Below are 22159 nucleotides of genomic sequence, written 5' to 3' on the forward strand. Positions count from 1 at the left end.
GGCTGCTAGTAAAGAGCCTCGTTCGGAGTGACGTGTTGAAAACGAGATATGACTTTAACCCTATGGACCTTTCCCCGAGTATCGATTTCCTTGTTTTCTTTGGGACATAGGCCAATCAGCAAGACGCAAAAAGTGACGTAACAATGCTCCCTTTTCGCATCCGCTCGGACAGTTTTCTCACTCAGACAGATTTTCAAGCGTGGTCGTAAACATTACCTCGTTTTCGCGTTTTTGAACTCTATTCGTTAGTTTTCTGTTGTGTTTCGGAAACTTAAATATGAATCAGATAATTCAATGATCACTCTGTCTTTCTAGGAGTTTTAATTTAATTGCAGTAATAAAAAATTAGTATAGAAATGGCTGTGATAGACTAGACTAAAATTATTTACCGGTAGTTTTAAAAAACAGATTGTTGTATGCGATGAATCATAATGATGGTTTGAAACACATAACCCATTTTACAGGCGCTAACTCGCAAAGGCACTCTTGAATTAGCCCCGAAAATTTTGCAATGGTAAAGTATAGGAGGAATTTTTCGGGGGTCAAAGGTCGGGTCCATGGTGTGAAACTCGAACAAGCTATTTTAAGGAAGATTTATATTTTTGATTTTACAACTCTAATATTGCTTCAACTTATGATTAGATACCGAATTAAAATTTTTATTCGAAATTCAACATTCGCCCTTCTGTTCTATAAATATAATTCTCGACATGGAGAAGATATATTTGGTTTATATTCGAATTTACAAAGTCACGCCACATTTTAAGTTTCCCATTCAAGCGCTTCCTGTGATTCGTGATTGGTCCCTATTTTATGACGTCACAATTACGCAGAATTCCCGCCTTTAACAAACGTGTTTAGAAATTCCCGTTGTAGTTTGTGAATCGATTTTGCGTTTTTCTTGAAATTGAGACTTGTTTTGGTCGAGTTTGGTCATTTCGGATTTATTTCGTTACTGTACGTGTGGTTACGTATTCTGTTACTTAGGGAATTGAATATTACAAAGTAAACGAGTGGATTATTTGCCTAAAAGTCGAAATTCTCTTGGGTAAGTATCTTTTTTTGCAAATGTCTAGTGTTTTCGTCTACGGACAAAATAAAAGTGTATCAAATAGTGTCATAGCGATTTATAACATAAAAATTTGAAAAATTTTTGGCTTTAAGTTTTATAGATAGGGAAGAAAATGTAAAACCGAAAATATTCCGGTCCTTTCATAAATGGTATCTCCCCAATGATTACCTGCACAGAGCTTTGTACGTAGTGAAAACGCGGTCGTGAAAATTATATTTTTCTAGGGGTTGGGGGGATGTAAAACATAATTTTAACTCATAGAACAAGGTTTAAAATGAAATAATATTTTCCTTATGTATGCCTGGGTTTTAATCGTTTTGTTCTCGAATAAAGCTTTCAAAACTCCAACGCATGTGATGAAATCGCGTATCTGGTCAAATAGGTTTTAACTTATCAACGATAGTTTTTTAAGCATTCTCATAACTTGACAATATTCGTCGAGAAAGAATATTTATGACGTAATAATACTCGTTTTTGAAACGCGTAGTAAGTATTTCTGTTGTACTTACTAGGAACGAATCCAATCTGGACAAACCAGCCAATTCTAGTACATAGTACGCATATAGGGCCATGTAAATGAGTGCTCACAATGAAATAAGATTTGTACCCTGTCCCTTCCAAACCACTAACTCCGATTCGATAGTAAATTTGACTCTGAATCCGGAACCAGAACATTTTAACCATCGAAAGTTTTGAAGGTGCTCCCGAAGTATGCGAACCAAGATGGCGGACATCGGAACGTAACCTGGGTAACAGGTTAGGGTTAGGCGATAATTTTTTTTTCAAATTTTCCCTATTTTAGTCCTATTATCAGTTCGAAGACGAGCCAAGAGCCTCCCGTAGTATTTATACCTATAATTATGGCCTAACCCTAACCTAGTACACATATTACATTCCGATGTCCGCCATCTTGGTTCGCATACTTCGGGAGCCCCGTTTTGAAGTTTGCAGTCTTTTTAGTTTGAGTTGAAATTTTGATTCCGACCCTTAGACTTCAACGGATTTGTAATTACGACACCGCTTTCGGCTCCAATACCAGCACAAAAAGTTCATTTTTCGACTGTAGCCTACATTTTGACATTGTGCGTGTTAAAAGCGCTCCAGAAGTGTGTGTACCAATATGGAGGTAACTAATTTTGTTCGCCTACTTTACATCATGTTGTGTAAAGAGACTGAAACATATGGGGCTTTCAGACAATGGGATTATTTCAATATTTGTGCGCTTTCGCAATCCAACCATTTTCAAATTTTCTGTGTCATTAGTATTGTTTTGTATTATATCGATTTATTTATTATTTCCCGAAATTCTCGCTATTTGTTATTTTGTTTTGTTTGCAAAGTTTTAAAATAAACACTGTGAGGAATTCCGCAATTTGCTGTTAAAACGAACGCTATTAAAGCTATCATACTAAGATGTATCTATTCGCGTACGGCGTAAGTTTTACAAAATGTGAGAAAGTTTGAAAAGTACCTATTATTACTCGAACTTATGGAGGAGTAATGTTAAGGAGTAATATTTTCAATAACTGTAGTTTTCTAGTTATTTTCAACAATTTTTTATTCATAATTATAATCATCAAATATCAAAGTATTATTTAAGTATCAAAAATTTTCGATTTTCGTATGTTTTTCAAAAAATTAATATTCATTATGACGTCTGCTAAATCATCATTCATAACGACTTTTAAGAAATGTCAATATATGCGTAATCGTAATGATAATAATAATATGTTTTGTATATTATTATTATACTGTAAAATAATATGTAAAGTATTTTCTATTTTAAAATATTTACGTACTAAATTGTATTTCATACGTAAATATATAGAATCTGATAAATGTACGTTTTTGGTGAATGATAACAGCGTTGGTCATCCTAAGCTTTTTTCTTAACCAGTTTGACATGAAATTCTGGTTTGCAAACTACGGCACGCGACGGTTCCGCGACGCCTCACCGAATTATAGTAGCAAAGCAGTTGTTTTGACGATTATATTCTTTGCGTATCAGAATTTATTGTGAGACACGTGTAGACTAAATTATTTTATAACCTAACAAGTATATAACTCACAATTACTCGTTTAATGAGCCTATAATTTAATTATAATCAGACAAATGGCAACGAAACGCAGAAACGTTGATGCTAAGTGCAAAAGGTTCAATGGTGCCGAAAATATTCGAATGGGATTTTTTGAGATGCAATGCAATGAGTAAATAAATCTATATTCTGTTCGAGAGATGTATCACGGCTTGATTTTTATTATAAAAAGTATCATCCGTTCGGTTTTCAACTTTCTAAAAATATATGCGGCCCGCCAATGACTTGCAAACCTTAATTTTGGCCCGCGAGCGACAAAAGTTTGCCGACCCCTGGCGTAAATCAACAGTTGGCGCTTGTATCCTATTCATACAATTACTTACAGTAAAAATATAAGACGAAATATAAGACGATCGATGCAAAGAGTTTTCAGGCTAGCGACAATCGAGTGATATAATTCAAAAAATCACCATTAATTAATGGTAATATGTACATTTGCAAGAGTAATGTTATATATGAGATTACATAGCTATCACGATCATTTGATAAATTATAAATTAGTCGAGTTTCATCGCTCATTCGTTGCTAAGTTTCGATGATCAGAGTTTAAAAATATCACAAGACCTATGACGAAGCCGACAAAAAAAGGCGATTCGTAAGTAAGGTCGCATTTGAATAAGTATATCGGTAAATGAATGATACTCCCGTAGTATGTGTACCAGGTTCGGGTTAGGCCATAATTTTATTCCGATTTTCCTTATTTTAGTTCTATTACGAGTTCGGTGACTGTCTTTGTTAGCCAAGTGAATAGGCTTCCGTCCCTTCACACAACTTGATGTAAAGTGGGCGAACAAAATTAGTTACCTTCATATTGGTACACATACTTCTGGTGCGCCAAATGATTCAATACGAAGTGTCACATATTCGTATGACGGTTCCCGTACACTTGAACCCACGTACATTTGAAGCCACGACAATTGCACCTGCATACTATTGCGCGTATGGAAAAATATTTGTTTTGCGGATATTTGAACCCATACTAACCCTGACCCATGGGTTTTAGCACCCGCATTTAGATTGAACCCGCAGAAACAAAGCATGGGTTCAGATGTACGGTCACCTCGTATGACATGACCATACATGATCCATGCGAACTCATTTTTGGAATGTCGCGCAACCTTTTCCCATTCGGTGGTAATTTCTTCAAGGAAGAAATTTTGCTTTGTATTTGCCGTAGTAATTCCAGTTAATCCAGTATTCCGTAGTTTTTCATAATTACTATAATACTTATTCATGAAACATAATAAACTAATTAAACTATACACGAATGGGAGTGCGACCCTAACACTAGCGAAGAATCCATTAAATATTGAACAAAGTAGTTTTATGCACAGGGGGGGGGGAAGAGTTCCAAAATAGGCGAAATGAGCAATTTAACAAAAAAAACGAGTGATCTCATTCCACTTACATGAGAAAGTTATCGTGTGCTATAGCATTGAGAAACCAATCATAAAATACGTCGAATTCGTATTTTGGTGGATTTAGGTAAAGTTTCAATCGATCCTCAACTCCGAGTCATTCGGAAATACGATTCCAGCTTCCCCCTTCCGGTTACACAAAATTTTGACTCCAACAACACCTCAAGATTCCGAGTTCAAAATATGTTATCTTCGACGAAGAAGCTAGAAAAAAGTTCTTGTTAAACAATCTTATGATATCCACAAGCCTCAAAATTCTCAGATTTTTCGTTACTATAAAATGCTAATTAATTGAACGTTTTCACTTCACAGCATCATTTTGCAAATTTAATTTAAATTTAGAACTTATCGATAAATTTATATGCAAACGTCAGTTGAACCTTTGCAGAAATTGTAAACGCTAATAGAAAAAATGAGTGAAATAACTCGAATTTTACTGTCGCGTCTAGATCGGTACACTCATTCGTATTTTCAGGGGCGTAGCCAAGAATTTCCAAGGGGGAGGGGATTCTGAAATTTCAAATTGCCAAGTTAGACTTATGAGCTAGCGGAAAAGTGGGTATCCTGAGTGGGTGCTCCCGAAGTATGCGAACCAAGATGGCGGACATCGGAACGTAACATGGGTAACAGGTTAGGGTTAGGCGATAATTTTTTTCCAATTTTCCTTATTTTAGTCCTATTATCAGTTCGAAGACTAGTCAAGAGCCTCCCGTAGTATTTATACCTAAAATTATGGCCTAACCCTAACCTAGTACACATATTACATTCCGATGTCCGCCATCTTGGTTCGCATACTTCGGGAGCCCCCCTGAGTGTCTAAAAAACGTTATACGCTACGAGAAATTGTAATGTATATGATACAGAAAAATGTCTTTTTTTACATTTCAAAAGGGGGAGGAGTGACCCCCTGCGTATGACTATACGATAGAGGTTCCTATACTTTCCAAACTTAGGACGTAAATCTATGTAAATTATTTTTTTTCCGCAAAATGTTGGCAATTGGATGTATTTACTCACCGTTTATCTTGTGCTTGTCCTATTTTTAGCAAAATACGTAAAGCTATTACTGAACGTTAATTGAGATTGATGAAACTTAACGACTTTATAAGCGTACACTCTTACAAATTTTGTAAATTGAACCTAAAATTGTGCCGACCAGTGTTAATGTCAATTGCAATATTAACCGATGCTTTAGACACGTATGTTTAAATTCGTTTTAGTTTAACACAACTAAATGTCAACGTGCTATGGACAGGTTTTTTCTCATTATTTTTATGATGTAATTATTTTTAATCATTCAAGGTTTACACTTAGAGGTGTGTGTTGCATTAGCACAGTTTCAAATTCTAGGTTATAATGTTCAAGAGAGGTCTTAGGGTTTCAAAAAAGCGGAGAATTCGGATTTTGGCGATTCACCAGAATTAATTTACGTCGTTTCTTTATATTCTGCATTTTTGAACGTTGAATTTTGTGATTAGTGTACGTTTCAAAGGGACAAATTATCAAACAAGGTTACTTCATTGAAATTAAAACAAAGCTAAAATTCGCGTCAGTCAGATAGTCTTGTCAAATAAAACAAATGAACAAGAATTGATCATATTTGTTGTTTGAATCCATGAAAATTTCATATGTTTTGAAGCGGAAATTGTAGAAGTGTATTATGTTCAGGCCTGTTGAACAAACACGGTTACCGGCTAGTATAAACTTATCTAATCTAAAATCTTAACTAATATGTCATATTTCATTTTTCTAATAACTTTTAGTCAGTCTAGGGTTTTGGAATGATTGTTTAGTTAACTTGAGTTTATTGGAGTTATTATTGTTTACTGGTATTGAGAAAATGCCTGCGGAAGAGTTCAAGGTTTTCCATGCCTTGGCCGGTGGAATATGTCAGGTATATTTTTAGTGTGTGCTATATATCGTTCTATTATAAACCCTATTCCTCAACTTATTCTTGTGTTTAAAGTCAATTTGCGGAATTTCCTTTGTTGCAGTTATGCATTATGTCGTCACGATACCAATTATTGCCCGATTATTGCCAAATAACTAACTCATTTGCTGTTTTCAGCCAATTTGCGAATTTTGTTTGTTACATCTAAGGCATTATTACGTCACGATACCAATATTTGCCCTATTGTTGCCAAACTATCCATTATTATTTCAGTTGTTGTCAGACATCTACGGATTGGCCATGGAGAAAACATCAGGCGATCACAGTAACTTGCGAAGAAAGCTTGAACAAATGGCAAAAGAAATGGATGCAATGGTTCAAGAACATATAAAGGTTGGTTTTATAGAGAACCATTTGATCAATTTTGTCGATAATATTGCGGTTTTTCCGATAAAAAGAGATAATAGCATCGTGGTGGCTTGTTCGTAGCCTCGTTCGTGGCTGTTCGTGAATGTATAATACCCATGTCTATAAATTTGTATTTGGTTTGTAACGCAAACTTTTGCTCATTGATTAGATAAAACAGAATGAATAGGGTATCTGTTTAATAATTTAAGAAGGATTTGTTTTAGATTTTTCGATTACGAGAAATATCGAAGAAATATTTATAATACAGAGTCTGTTCGCCTTAAGTCCTTGTTGTTATAAGTCTTATTCGTAATGAAAGTGGAAATGCTCATATCAATTTCTGTAAATCTATCAAAATCAAATTCATTTAATTTTTCTTTGAAAATATAACAGGAAGTAAAAAATTCGAATGGACGTCATTGTATTATGGTACACAGCTTATCCGTTGTAAACCGCTCATTTCTAAAACAACACATAGTAACCCGATATACCGCATATTTTGCACTTGAGTTTGCAACGCTGTTATAAAGTTTGAGAAGTTTAACCGGCATTTTAATGTTTTATTTGATGATATACTAATCTATTTTCGGCGGTCCCGTAGTACGTGAGCCAAGATGGCGGACACCGGAACGTAGTATATGTCCCAGGTTAGGGTTAGGACATAATTTCATTCCAATTTCCTCTCTTTCACTTCTATTACGAGTTCGGGGACTAGCCAAGTGACTCCAGTAGTATTTGTACCTGAAATTATGGCCTACCCCCCACCTGGTACACATACTACGTTTCGGTGTCCGTCATCTTGGTTCACATACTACATGAGTACCCTATTTTCTTGTATGTACTGCCAAAAATTTGGCATTTTGAATGGTTTTATTCGATTGAATATACAGTAAATTATAGTCAAATTTACATTCTTTTTTACAGTGAGGTTCAAGTAGCCAGAGGCGGTTGAAATCTGATTTCAAAGCGGCTTGTTATTGATTTTTATGTTGTGTTTTGTTTGCCTCGATCATCTCAGAAAAAAACTTTTGTTGTTTCGAATTCAAATAGAGTATAGAGAATTTAAAAATATTTAAAGAACAAGTTGTTAAAGTCTTTACGTAAAACACGCGTTTCATTGTTTGTGCAAGTCTTGTGTATATAACTGCCCTAAAAGTCAAACCTGCTGGCTACAATGCGGGCTGTGACGCAGTAGCCCTTCACAGATAAGGCCATTGAAATGGTACTTGGGATGGACCATATATCCATCCAATAACTAATCTGCTATATATATGGCACCCCAATAGTCCTCTGCGAAAGTGGCCAATCAATGGACGATTGGAATATTAATCTTAAGAATTGTGTGGTTATCGACCCACCTTCCCTTTTTCCTAAGGCGGCCAGAAAGTTTATTTATTCCCCTCACTAAGAAAAACGCACTATCACTATGGAGTAAACCATGCCATTTTTATTTGTTACCACGATTCTAAGTAACTAATAATTCTTGTTAGCTGTAACTTATATGTCGCCCTTTTATTCTCTTCCCTGCTCAAATGTAATTTAGGGCGACTAATATATTCTAGTCACGCAATTGCTATCCCCATTCTGTTTATTCGTTTCCGTGATTTTGAGTTTCTTTTCATATCTTAGCAACAACTGCTTATTTCTCGGTACTCCCATAGTGTGTGTACCAGGCTAGGGTTAGGCCATAATTTTATTCCGATTTTCCCTATTTTTGTTCTATAACGAGTTCGGCGACTGTCTGTGTTAGCCTAGTGAATACACCCCTTTCCTGTCCATAGGTTTTAGAGCCTTTACAAAATTTGATGTAAAGTAGGCGAACAAAATTAGTAACTTCCATATTGGTACATATACTTCTGGAGCGATCATTTCTCTTTATGTCGCTCTCAGTACCTGCTTGTAGATTCCATTCTCGATTTGTTTCTGTTTTGACGAATTGATTTGAAGTACGTTAAATCGGAATACAGTATTATACTTGCGCCCACGATGTTTATATTCCCAGAAGGTCGAGCGTCCTTGATCTAACTATAATGTTTAGTTGATACCAGGAAATTACACCTTGGTGAAAATTTCTTTCATATGATATTCGACCCATGCAGACAAAATTCTTGCTTCTTAGTTAGACTGTATGTAACACACATAATTAAAATTTCATTCAGTCTAGCGTTTAAGTTGCCACGTGGTGTCGCTACGGAGCTTTATATTTTGCATCAACAATTGCCCGTTTCTTCGTTTAAAATGGGTTTATCACATAGTAGCTTTTATTACGTTAAATACATTTAGTCGGTGTTTTTTACGCCTCAATGCGTACACAAGGTCAACCCATGAATCCGTTGCTCTAAACTTCTGTTTTGTTGTTGGGGTTATGAAAAAACGCTTTTCATTTCAAATTTAAAAGTACTGGAGGATGGTAGGATCCACTCCTATTTTTTTTTCAAATTTCCGAGTCATTAAGGGTCCGATATTTCACCACAAATTCTGTTTTTTTTTAATTTACAGACACGCTTTCGTATGATCTTCGTCTTTAAAAATTTTGACGCAATTTGCAGTGCTCATATTATCCGTTCAGCTTTCGTGTCCTGGTGTCCATTTAAATCGTTGCTCTGTTTTAGTGCTGTAGTTTTAATTTTTTTCGATATCATTGCTTTTGGCCTATTCTGTAACATTTTTGCTATCCTATCTTTAATGTTTCATTAGCTACTGTTACTTTAAATTCACACCATAACTTTTGCGCAGTTCGTTTAATTCATAATATGTGCATCATTACGTATTACAATATTACTAAATACGGTAAGTCAATAAAATATTGATAATACTACACACAAATACGGAGTCAAATTCACGCCCCAAACACAATAACATTCCTCACTGGTAGGGAAAGCTGTTTTATTTCATCACTTTTCAATTTTGTTTTCTCCTTTACCCAGAACACTGTTCAATCCATGACAAAGAACGCAGAGTCTCAGTGCCCACATATTTTCGAAGGAATCAGAGATGAAATCGAAGAAAAATCAAAAGAACGAAGTCGTCTTCCATCGTCGTTCGTCAAAGATCACGTGATCAAGCAAACTGGAACTGAGATTATTAATAAAGTCAGGTTGGTCAAGTATAAAATAAGTCTCGAGTGTATATATGTCTATGTGTGGGATTATCTGTGTTTGCGTACGCGTGTGTTCGTGCGTGGAGGGACAGTTTGTCAATACAATTATCTAATTTTTAAAAGGGCTCAAACTGATATTATGACGATTTTACTGAAACTGCTCATATTTGATTAATCGCTAGGAACAACTCGGCATCGCATTTTTCATTTAGTTTCATGAACGTCTTCTCAATTGAAAAACATGTTCACTCGGTCTAAAGCAATGGAGGGAGACTCTTAGCAAAGTAACGAGTCCATATCCGACATGGACTGGTAACCGGACAAGATGCCGAGGTTCGCCATGTGATTAAATCCTTTTATTGGCTTCCTCCTGGGACGAATATGAAAATCCCATCTTGGTTATGACTCTTTATTTGTTGTTCTCAAGAACCATATGACGTCATTAAAATATCTTATTCATTACAGCGAAATGAACTTGACCGTTGCTACCCTGATATCAGATAAAGTGACAGATACTCTTCTTGCTGCTCTCTCTCAATGTAATTCGACACTGGTAAGCAAAATAACATGTTATTTCCTATTTGGAACATACTCAAATCAATTTTTTTTTTATTTATTAATGAATTGTCTTACAGTTTATTTACACAATTAATAGCTTACATTGTTATATCGGATTCATTAATTTCCGCCTTTTTAAACAATTACCACAATAAATTTCAAATTATGGCGCACTCGCGACTGACATGGCTGGTTAAGCATACAGGATTTACACGATAAGCAACAAAGCAATATTTCACTTTGAAACGTACGACTCTCTTTGCCAACTTTCCCAGACATTTTGATGCTAAATTTGAAAAAAATCTAAATAAACTTAACTGACAATTACAACGGTAAGAACGTTGTTTTCACTCATGCTACTACAAATCAAACGCCATGCAACAGCCATTGTTACGGCATAAAACCGTGCACAAATAATAAATTTATGAACGTCTTCGTTTTGAAAGTTAGTTTGTTCGAGGGACACAAAAACTTTGTTCACTGGCCGCAGTTTCATCGACCACTGGCTTAGGGTATAAGTTGTCCTGGCTCAGGGCGGACTTACACTTGAAGCAATCGATTTTGAATTAGAACAGACATATGGAATGAAGTCGGAAGATCTTGCATGAATTCTTTGCCATACACAACGTCCCATATTCTGCAGATTGCACGTATTACCTTTTTGAATCACATTCTTAACGGTATTGTATACGCCAATGCTTCCCACCCAGTGGGCCGCGAAGCGTTTCTAAATGTTACATACAGGTTTCTACTAGATCGGGAAATTGTGGCATTGTCATTACATAACAAATATGAAACAATGTAAAAATTAGAATTATGGGTTGTGTCTCGTTATTAATTTCAGTACGTCTCTCCCTACATGTTCATTAGGTTACATGTCCCCAGATGTAGCTTTGCAAGCAAGCTCAAGTTTCGCATTTGTAATATATTGCATGTGGATACATTGTTTCTTTTCTCCTATAGCGACACCACATTGATGATGGTCGCACAAAAATATTGGCAATAAAAGTGAGCTGCGAACTAAAAAAGGTTGGAAAGCACCGGTATATGCAACACATAACCCGTCTTATAGGTTGCATTACTCACCATCGGTCGTCTGAATTTCCTTTTATTTTCATTGTTACATCACTATTACTGCTATCGCGTGTATACTGTAATCAGAATGCAAGCTTTTGGATTATGTTTGGAATAGGTTTGGGCCATGCGTGGGGCCTGTTTTCGTTGTTTGATTTATCTGTTTCACATGCTCGGCTCAGGATATCGTTGCCAGGGAACACGTCATTTCTGGCGCTCACTTCCGCCGATAAGTATATTTTGATTCATATTCAAATGTGCATGATGTTGCCTAGGATAGCTCGTTTATGCTTATCATTTGGGATCTGAAATATGGTTTTTATTTTTATTTCTCTATATTTGTCGGTATTTTGGAGAGATTGAGGTGTAGTGAGTTATTTTAGCTTTAAATTTAGCCTTCTTACTCCCTTCGTACACTTGCCATGATTTTAACAACTGTGGGTTGTTACTTAGGCGAACTTTGACCCTTCAGGACATTCGAACATGATTATACAGTTCTCTAGATCGAGAGTCATCACGGAATTATTTTTTCGTTTCTCGCCGGAAATTAGCTTAACAGATCAAAATGCTAGATTAACTTTGACCCTACCTAGCCAAGCGAAATTAAATATTGAGATTTGAAAAAAAAGTTATTGAAGTTTATTAAAAAGTCTTAGGTTTCCCCCCATGTAGCACTGAACAAAATTTTGTAGTACAGGATTGGACCAGGGTGTAACAACGATGGGCCATATAGAGACTAGAATGAGCAAAAAACCGATGTTTTTTCCATGCACCTAAGCTGCTCGCTTGGATAGAATATAGAATTTATATTGTTCAGGTCACTTTAAGTGTAGGGTTACGGTCTACTACTAACTGAGGATACCGAAAAGTTACAAATCTTTATATAACATCCACTAGTCTACTCGTGCATTGCTTTGTTCTGAGAGAATGCAGGATTACCTTTTTCTGAATACCATTACTACATCTACAAAATTTCATTTCTAAATCTCGTTTTTGAATTTAGCCAATAAAATATGACATATTCACTCCGCGTGTATTTGAAGGCGCCCTTGCCTCGATAAATTTTTTATTAAGCAAATAGTCGATTCAGATTTTTATTGCATAGGAACAAAGTTCTAAATTATTCATCGCTCTCTGTTTGCCTTATTTCAAATTTGCGAGGTGAATTAAAAAGGTTCTGAGTTCATATGGCTTCGTTTAGTTTTCTATTGAGTGTTATTGCGAGATCTTCTATTCATCTCACAAAACGATCGCTCAAAAGATAATTTAATTATGTCCCCATCGTTACAAATTTCTTCTTAAATTACAACTTTAATTGGCTAGGCTGGTTGTAGTAGTTAGTGTTATGTGGTTTTAGAGGATGGGTCGATATGTAAGGATTGTGGGAAGAAGTTAGCATTGAATATATTTCTAGCTTAGTTGAAATGCATACTGTAAGACGTCGGGATACAGGTACCTTTCAAGTTATGGGTTTATTTGAACAGGTTAGCTTTGAGATGTTCCGTGCTCTAAAAACCATAAAAGTAGAAACTTACGAATAATGATAGAAAATTTTCGAGGGACCAAAGGATTATTATAGTTTATCCAGATTAAGATTAAGTTATCACAGTTGGGGGACACAGATGAATGGAACGGAATATGGGTGCAGTGCTGCAGTCCAATATATTTAGCCTTGGCAAGAATTCTAGCGCCGATGAGAAATCTATGAACATGCCTCAGTACGCGACACTTTGCAACTCTAAGCGATCTATATACTTTTAATTCAGTTTTAATGAAGTTATACAAAAGAAAAAACAGTCTGCACAGTCACGTTAAAGTTGAGCTAAACTAAACATTGCCTTAGTTCAGACTAGAAAGTGACATTGTCGTCAAGCAGATTGTATTGAATGTGACGTCATAATAATCTTACTCATTTCCTATATTGTGTGAAAACAATCAAAGAGTTCATGTCACGTTTCATTGCAGATGGAGAGAATAGATAGAATGCTAAAGGAGAATCAACATTACCGGATTCAGTGACAAACGTGGCCTCAATTTAGAATAGGAGTTAAGTAGTGGGATTGTAAGACAGTCTGAATTATAGAAGTGAGAGATTTAAAAACGCAGGCTGTGACCTGTCTCAAATATCGCGACTGGTTAGTTGAGCTTTCGCTAGGGTTAAATCAAATAGTTTTTGTCAAAAAAAGGTTGGCTGGAATAGTTGTAAATTCATACTGACTTTTCTTTTGATTCATGAAAAAGTAAGAAGTTATATTAAAATTCATAATATTGGGCTTGAGTGTAGCCTCGCTTAAATGCCCGAATACTATACCTATACTGTTTAAGCTTTTGATTTTATTATCATTTATGTTGCATGCTATTGACAATAACCCTGGTTTGTCTTCTCATCGAGCAAAAGCGCTTCATTTTCAGCAGTTGAATGCTGGCAGCAAATTTTACTAATTCTCACAAAATGATGATTGTGATGACTTTTTCTCCAACTTAACCACTTTTATTCGTAATTATGTAATCAAATTTAGATAGTATATTTAATGTCTTGCAACTAACCATGGGATTATTCGTAAGTCGAGTTCGTAATTTTATTTTCGGAAATAAATCATATCAACAGTCTACTGCTGCTTTTATAAAGGTGAGATTGAAATACTTTGTTGAAATCGTGATTCCCACTGTTGCATAACTCAGCGGGAATAATTTATTCTTTCTATACATGTGCACAAAGCCTTTTCGTATGCAATCGCATGTAAATATTCTGTGCATTTTTTCACAAACTGAAAGAGGGCAGCTATTTACATTAAACCTATAAAATGCTGAAGCCATTTGGCTTGATATGCAAATTGATATGAATTCCCGTGATTTCTGCTCGCCTCATTATGTGTTATTGGTTTCCTTCTTATTCTTGAAACCGCAGATATTTTTACACTGTATCAAATGTACTATATGTTTGCAGTTAGAGTAGGTTCTGAAATAAAAGCGCCTAAAAATTTAAACTGTCTGTATTTGTTTACGTCACGTAAATCGAGTTGGTCAGTGGTAAAGACAATTCTATAAATATTAAAATATTGGAAAGGTAACACAATATCTTGGATCCATAAAACACATTAAAATTTCTTCCATTTTCGGCTTCCAATTTCAGCGTTTTTCCGTAATTTCTATTACCGCATTTTCAGGTGACAACCTACCATGTACCTATTTGGCTTTTCAGTTGAAAATGTCATTTTTTGTGTCTGTGAGCAACTATACTAATGCGGTCTGCGAACACTTTGTTTGTCGTCCTCTTATGGCATTTGCATCCGTGTAATGAGACATACAATAGGCCCGATGAAAAGGAAATAGGTTTTGCATAGCGCGATAGGTCTTGCTTAGTTAGTATAGTTTCAGACGGTATTACTCGGCTCTTACATCTGCCTACTTGATTACTATCATTGTGTACTATTTGTGAGCTACATGACGCTGTGGCTTAGCATTTTGATTATTAATCGAGCTGTATTGGTCTAGTTTTTAGTAGTTAGCATCCAGTAAGGTATCTATTAAGAATACTTTATCTGACTTGCCTATTCGGCTGTCATTATCGATATTTATTTTATGAGTATAATGTAACGGTAGCTGTTAGTAGTGCTTCTTGAGTAATCACGACATGCATAATTTAATTCTATATCGGATCTGATTTTTTTGTCTGTGGTGAAATAAGGGGTGTTTTTATTAGCACTTAGGTTCTTGCCTACGAATATTGAAACTGAAGAACATTTGGAAATTGTTTCACGCTGCATTCAATAGTCGAGCTAGAGGGTGCAAATAATAGTTTATCAGTAGATCGCAGATTCATTATGTCTGATAGTCCTCAGTCGTCAGCATCTCCACGAAGACGAAGACCATCCGGGAATCGACCACAGCCCCGATACACTCACACTGGGTCAAGTACTTCGTCTCCGAACCGTCTCGGCGTTAACACGCCAAGTTCAAATCGACAAAGGTCAAATTCGTGGAGTCCTCGGCATTCACCAAAATCGTCGTCTAGTCATGGAAAGAATATGGATAGTCCCAAAAGATCTGGTGCAGCAGTGAGAGCGCCTAATAAAAACCTTAAACCTGATGCAAATACTCAGAAAGGAAGCCCTAAAGCTTTATTAAATGATCGTAAAAGTTCCTCTTATTCACAGAAGACCCATACAGACACACGTCGCAAATACTCAGCCCCGCCACCACAAAACAGAGCAGGATTTAAACAGAAAAAGAATGAAAATGAAAACAGTCGTCCGGTGGTCCATCACCCCGATGCTAGGGAATGTCTAAAAGACACTCCGGCCGTGACGACCGAAGATGATATATTTTTACCGTTGCCAGAATTAAGTGGAATACCACACCCTCGTACAGTATTCCAGTTCCAAATACCCTCTGATTCAAAGGCGGAAACAAAAAAGTCGTCACAATTAGAAGAATTGCGTCACATTATGATTCATAATACTAAAGTTATGGAAAGAAGAATTTCAAGAATCGAGGAAAATCAGATTTATATGATGTGGAAGTATCAGGAATTGGTGTGAAATAGTTAGAATTGTCGATTAGAACGCGAATATTTCTTGCACGCTGTCTCACACCCCCTGATCTACTTTTGAATAAATATATCTTTAAACCGCAATGTTTTTTTAGACTAAAATTAAATCTTCAACGGTCTGAGCATCATAACACACCTCTGTGTCAATAATTGCGCTATATCTTTGAATATCATTCACGAGTGCTTTTCCTGCTTTCATGATAAAAAATCCCCGTATTTTCAATGATATTGAATTTGCTTATTCTTATTACTACCTGCCTCATACATTGCCATATAAAAATTTTGGTTCTCCCGAAATATTCGTACCAAGATGGCACACAACCTGAACATAGTATATGTACCAGATCAGGGTTTTTCAGGTTGTGCGTCATCTAGGTACGAATACCTCCGGAGCGCCGAAATTTTTCGCGCCATAACCTAACCTAGTAGTTAAAGCTTTATACGTAGTATGTCAGTATCGGAGCATACACATCTAAAAACCTATGCTCGCCATTTCACCCATGGTGTAGTAATGGTTTGGGTAAGCAATGCAGAACCAGAGAAATCCGACCCTTTCAGAAAGTGGCTATTTGGAAATCGCTATCAGGGACGTATCCACGAATTTTCGGAGGGAAGGGGCCTGTGTAGTGCCTTGTAAGAAGCGAAGGCGTGGATAAGAGAGTATAACAAATACAGTACTAATACTGGCAATGCCATTCTGATTTTATTTCATTGAATGCGCGAATTGTCGTTGATAACAAAACTAGAGAATACCCAAGACTGTTCGTCGGCCTTTTTAGGGCGCTCCGGAGGTATGTGTACCGAGGTGACGCACAACCTGAACCTTTATCTGGTAGATATACTATGTTCAGCTTGTGCGCCATATGAGTACACGTACTTCGGGCGCACCTTTTTCAGGTTATCAAACTATCTTTTCATTCCATTAGTTTTGATACGTCCTGTAACTTTTGTCTTGTTTCTCTCCAGACTGAACAACTGAAACGCAAGAAAGAGGAACAAGCATTAGCAAGACAACAAGAATTCATCAACAAAGCAGCTGAAAGTAAAGAAGTCGAAAAGGTAGTTGCCACATTTTATAACTGTTTGAAAGTGAAAATAATATAACATCACCATAGTAAACGATGCCTTTACAATATTTCTTTTTTCTAGCATAAAAACAGTGGTTTAGCAAAGTTAATTGCTGCGCAGCGCTTATAATCACTTCTAAGTTAGCTTGTGGGCTATATATCGAAACCTCTATTTGCCAAGTCGGACCGCAACAGCTAGCGACCGCAAAACGTGAGGTCTTAACTTGAGGCCTTCGAGAGTCTTATGGGTCTGAAAATAATTGCTATATATGACACAGAATTTTTTTTTCTCCCAAATGAGGGGGTGCCCTAGGACTAGGTACGCCCGTGGTTGGAACCGCTAAAAGACTATCACTTCTATTTAGGTCCTCTTTGTTCTCTCGGACTCGATATTTCATCCAAAATTTCACTGCTTTATTGGTGATCCCGCAGTATGTGCACTAAGATGGCGTGTAAACTGAATTTATCAGGTTGTTATTAGGTTGTTATCAGGTTGTGCGCCATCTTGGTGCGCATCCTACGGTAGCGCCGTTTAATTTTAACCTCATTTTTGACACTTGACATTCATGTCCGTATATCAAAGCTTTGCGCTTTAACTATTGAATTGTCTTCCAGAATGACGTCACAGCAGAAAAAATTGAGGTTTCAAAATCGGCCGCAGATTCCAGTGCTGACGAAACGGATAAAGCTAAGGATAAAGAAGATCAAAAAGAAGGGGCGAAACCTCCTTCGTTCACGGATAATATTTTACCAGCAATGCGACAAGAACGAGCAGCAAGTATCGCTAGAAGAAAACAAAGGCCGAACTCCACTGCAGTCCTGGGTAAGTGAATTATTGGTTTATTTTTTTCACGTACAATCTTGTTGGGTTGTAATAAAGCGGTTGCTATATTTTGCGAAATACCTCAATGCTGCGAATTGCTAATTTTATATAGAAATCTCCATTCAAAGGTTACTTTTAACCACTCGCCTAAAGTTTGATATCTTTTGTAATCAAGTATTTTGGATTTCCATGAACTACATTATGGCGCCATAATGATAATGAATTTTATAGCTTTCCGTAAAATGTATTATGACGCCATAAATGGATTTTAAAACTTTGGGTGATTTTCGAATTTGATAGTTATAAGCGATTATTTGGTAATAACTTGAACCTAAAAACAATCATAAACAATTACTTTGGATCAGTATAACTGATTCGACTAAATTTTAGTTGAATATTCAACTAACATAAAGAGAACGATGCTTTAAAGTAGCTGCTTGTCTAGGGACGTGTTACGAATAGAGATATATGAGTATCGGCCATCGGGTACCGGCAACATCGGTCATTTTTCGGTATCGGTATGCCTATATTTCCGATATGTCCAGCTTTTTGATCTGATTCCTAATTTTGCGAAAGATAAGTTACTATATCGGTATCGGCGTATCGGTACCGGCGAAAAACAGAGTCGATACATTTCTAGTTACGAGCAGAGCAACTGAAGTCTGTTTGTAATTAGGCCATCATAAATAATTACTATGGAAGTGTTTTGTCTGGTTTTAAGCTTCTTTAAGTAATGACTTGCTATTTAGAATTGATTTTCGAATAGCCAGATTAAAAGGGAATTAACTGTCTAATAGGGGATTTGGTAATGCATGTATATTACCTATTTATGTGTAGTGTATTGATAGCCTTGGTGAAACGAGCCGTCGAATCCCGTTCTGTCGATGATTATACCTGGAAATGGTGACTACCACTAGGTTGCGCAATTGTGTATAGTTCAGACGAGGTGATTGTTGCAAGTGTGTTTTAGTTTATTCCGCTTGATAGAGGAAATTGAACTTTGTTAGCTATTTTAAACGTCGGTCATACAGGGTCAATTATCATTTGGCGGCGCAAATGTGTCCCGGCCGCGGTAGTGTGTTTTTGTTTATGCATTTAGACAAGTTTGTGGGCCGTTGATAGATAAGTCATTTTTTTTTTATCTGTAGTTGTGCTTGGATTTTTATGAAGTTTCCACTTTCATGTAGCAATGTCATGGCTTTTCACTAAAGAGCGAGCGAATATGCTAATGAGCTGAGTGAAGAGGCGAGAATTAGCTTTTTATGGCGTTTCGCCAAAACAAGAGTTCAAGGTCGGGAACTTATCTCTCCATTTTTACATCACTAGTTAGTGTGTAATTACTGTTTAAAGATCTTTTGATGGGTACGATATTACTCATTTTAACATTAGAGAAAACCATAAGTTATATATCAAGACAAAATTGTCACCGATTTTTTAGTTAAGATGAACTATCTTGCTTTGATTCGGGCTAAAATTAAGTTATCCAATAAAGAGTTGTGGAGCATGACTTTTAAAAATCGCCGAATTCGATTGTGATCTTCCGTAGTTTCGTTTCAAGCTCAATCGATAGTAATATTCCATTTAATACGCGGTTTATTTTAGCAGTGTCATAAGGGCCTGATTACGATAAGGGAAATTGTTCTGTTGTGATTATAAAACCTTATTCTTGGTGGACTTTGTGATTTCAACTTTATCAACTGGTTGTCGCAAACATAATAAAGAATACTGTTAAAAATGAAAGAAATTATCGAGGATTTTATGGCAAATTGGATAAATTTCGCGATAGGACGTAACTAGGGCTTATTTACGAACTTGTTATGAAATAGCATGAGGAATACTGTCAAGAAAAAAATGTAAATCTGACATATATGCGCCAACAAACCTTGGGTTTCATACCAAATTGTTAATCCGGTAGTAAGAAAGGTCAGTGTCAAAAAATAAGGTAAATTTTTGAGTAAATTTATTGTGAATTTAATAAATATCTTTGCTTATACTAACTCGTTGTTACAATCATAATAAAGAGTACTGCTGAAAAAAAATTAGTGAAATCACCAACTATTTTAGCGTAAACCTAATTGCTTTCGCGCTAGCATTTAACCATACATTTATAAGTAGCCGTATATTAATTGGTAAGTAGATTCGAACTGCTGTAACATCTTCCACATTTTTGTAACAAATTTCAACGGCCAAAAATGTTCCATTGTATATTTCCACATCCGGCCAGACCCGGTCAAAGATAACTCTATTTTCACATGCGGCCGGACTCGGTAAAAAATAACTCTATTTTCCCATGCGGCCAGACTCGATCAAATATAACTTAATCCTAATTTTCGCGGCTCTTGTGGCATTCCAATCCGACGACTTGTGTTCTTAGGTGTTAATGGATCCACCAGTTAGATGTGTGTGAACAATATACACTAGTGATATTGAGAGACGCGTGTTCAATCAACATCGCAGTACTTAGTTGAGCTTTTGAAGCGAATGGAACGGTGTTTAATAAAGTAGTTGCCAGATTTATAGGATTAGTTCACGCTTTAAAGATTATTTAGCTATTTGATTGTAGGTCTTGATTACTATAAAAATTCGCCTAGTAATTTTAGTGTTAGTGACTTGAGGCATGGTTTTACATCCGCGATGAATGCATCAGGGTCCGCAAAGATATGAAAAGAATCTGATCGATTTTTAATGATTGATACCGATGTGTTTTTGTGGTTGGGCGCTGCGAACGAAAACACAATTGTTGTCAGAGAAGAAAATTAAGAATTCTATTTTCTTTTAAAACGACATACGTGTATCAGGCAGCATTTTAATCTCTTACCAATATGATAAAAAAAATGGTACTCCCGTAGTATGTGCAACAAGATGGCGGACACCGGAACGTAGTATGTGTTTCAGGTTAGGATTAGGCCCTAATTTCAGGTACAAATTATGGTTTAACTCTAACCTGGTACACATTCTATGTTCAGGTGTCCGCCATCTTGTTTTACATAATACCACGGGAGCGCCGAAAAAATAATACACTGCTCTACACTGAATAAAAATGTATGACCTTACTTTGAGCAAAATCTTTGAACAAAAAAATCGACAAACCTATCTTTTATTTTATTCATCTTGGATGCGTTCCATCAGTCACATTTAGCTCACATTGGTTCAGTCGGAGTAAACCGTTTGGCCAGACATTTTCAATCATAAGGAATGCGACATAAATATTATATATTTGGTTTTCACTGTTTTGAATTCCTAGTCGACATCCCGTTTCAATATACCTGCTCAAATGTCTAAGCCCGGTATGGTCATTGATGGACCGCGCCGCCGAGGCGCGGTCTATCTATGGCCATACTCGGCAAAGAACAACCCACACTGGATGGCGCACAGAATTTTTCTCAAGATTCCCAAAATTATATAGAAAAATTACCGATATCATATTTGGACCTTTACAAATCTTTACAAAATTTACGATACCCAGATCCTCTTTGTGTGATTGAATTCGACCAAATAACAAAAGTTCACAGCATGTTGTATTGAGTAGTTCTTTGTGTTTGAACTAAAGTTGTAAAACTAAAATATCCTGCACAAAGCATATGATCTGTTACAGTATATTATGAAGCGCTTTTTATGGCTGTTTTCGAATATTTATTCATAAAAATTTATTTTTGACTTTCTCTCGTTGTCTCAGCTGAAATATTGCTCAAAACAAGGTCGCCAATAGCAAGCCCTGTCTTAAAAATTGGAAGAGATTTGACCACTGATGCGCCAGGATATATGTATAAAATTTGTTTGTGTCAGAAGAGATTCCATTTCTAGTTACCCTTTCAGAAAAATACACATGTAAAATGAAAGTTCACAGCGATGAGGTCTTCGGGAAAATCTTTCGGCATAGAATGTATAGTATGTACAGTGTATGTGATTATAAGCAGAAGATGTCAATTGATAGTGGTTGAGTACTTAAGCCACCTTCAGTTAAGACTATGAGGAAAACAAAAAGGTATAAGAGACTATCGTCAATGTAATATTTTTGGTGAAATCTTGAAACTTAGAAATTTCGCTGAATACTATGTAGTAGTAGATCCACTTCATTAAATCGGCTAAAAATCTTGATA

At 36.2% G+C, this 22159-nt stretch overlaps 1 protein-coding gene across 7 annotated transcripts in view; it reads left to right on the forward strand.

The window, feature by feature from the left end:
- Nucleotides 1-22159, forward strand: part of LOC120341706 (F-actin-uncapping protein LRRC16A-like) — a 90818-nt gene that overhangs the window by 45494 nt on the left and 23165 nt on the right. For all 7 annotated transcript variants that reach the window (XM_039410286.2, XM_039410288.2, XM_039410290.2 and 4 more), the window contains 5 exons: nt 6751-6870; nt 9813-9982; nt 10451-10538; nt 17136-17228; nt 17852-18059. In XM_039410286.2, coding sequence (XP_039266220.2) covers nt 6751-6870; nt 9813-9982; nt 10451-10538; nt 17136-17228; nt 17852-18059 — 679 coding nt within the window. The remainder of the gene's footprint in view (nt 1-6750; nt 6871-9812; nt 9983-10450; nt 10539-17135; nt 17229-17851; nt 18060-22159) is intronic.

The sequence above is a fragment of the Styela clava genome, chromosome 14, assembly GCF_964204865.1.
Source record: "Styela clava chromosome 14, kaStyClav1.hap1.2, whole genome shotgun sequence".
Classification (NCBI taxonomy): domain Eukaryota; kingdom Metazoa; phylum Chordata; class Ascidiacea; order Stolidobranchia; family Styelidae; genus Styela; species Styela clava.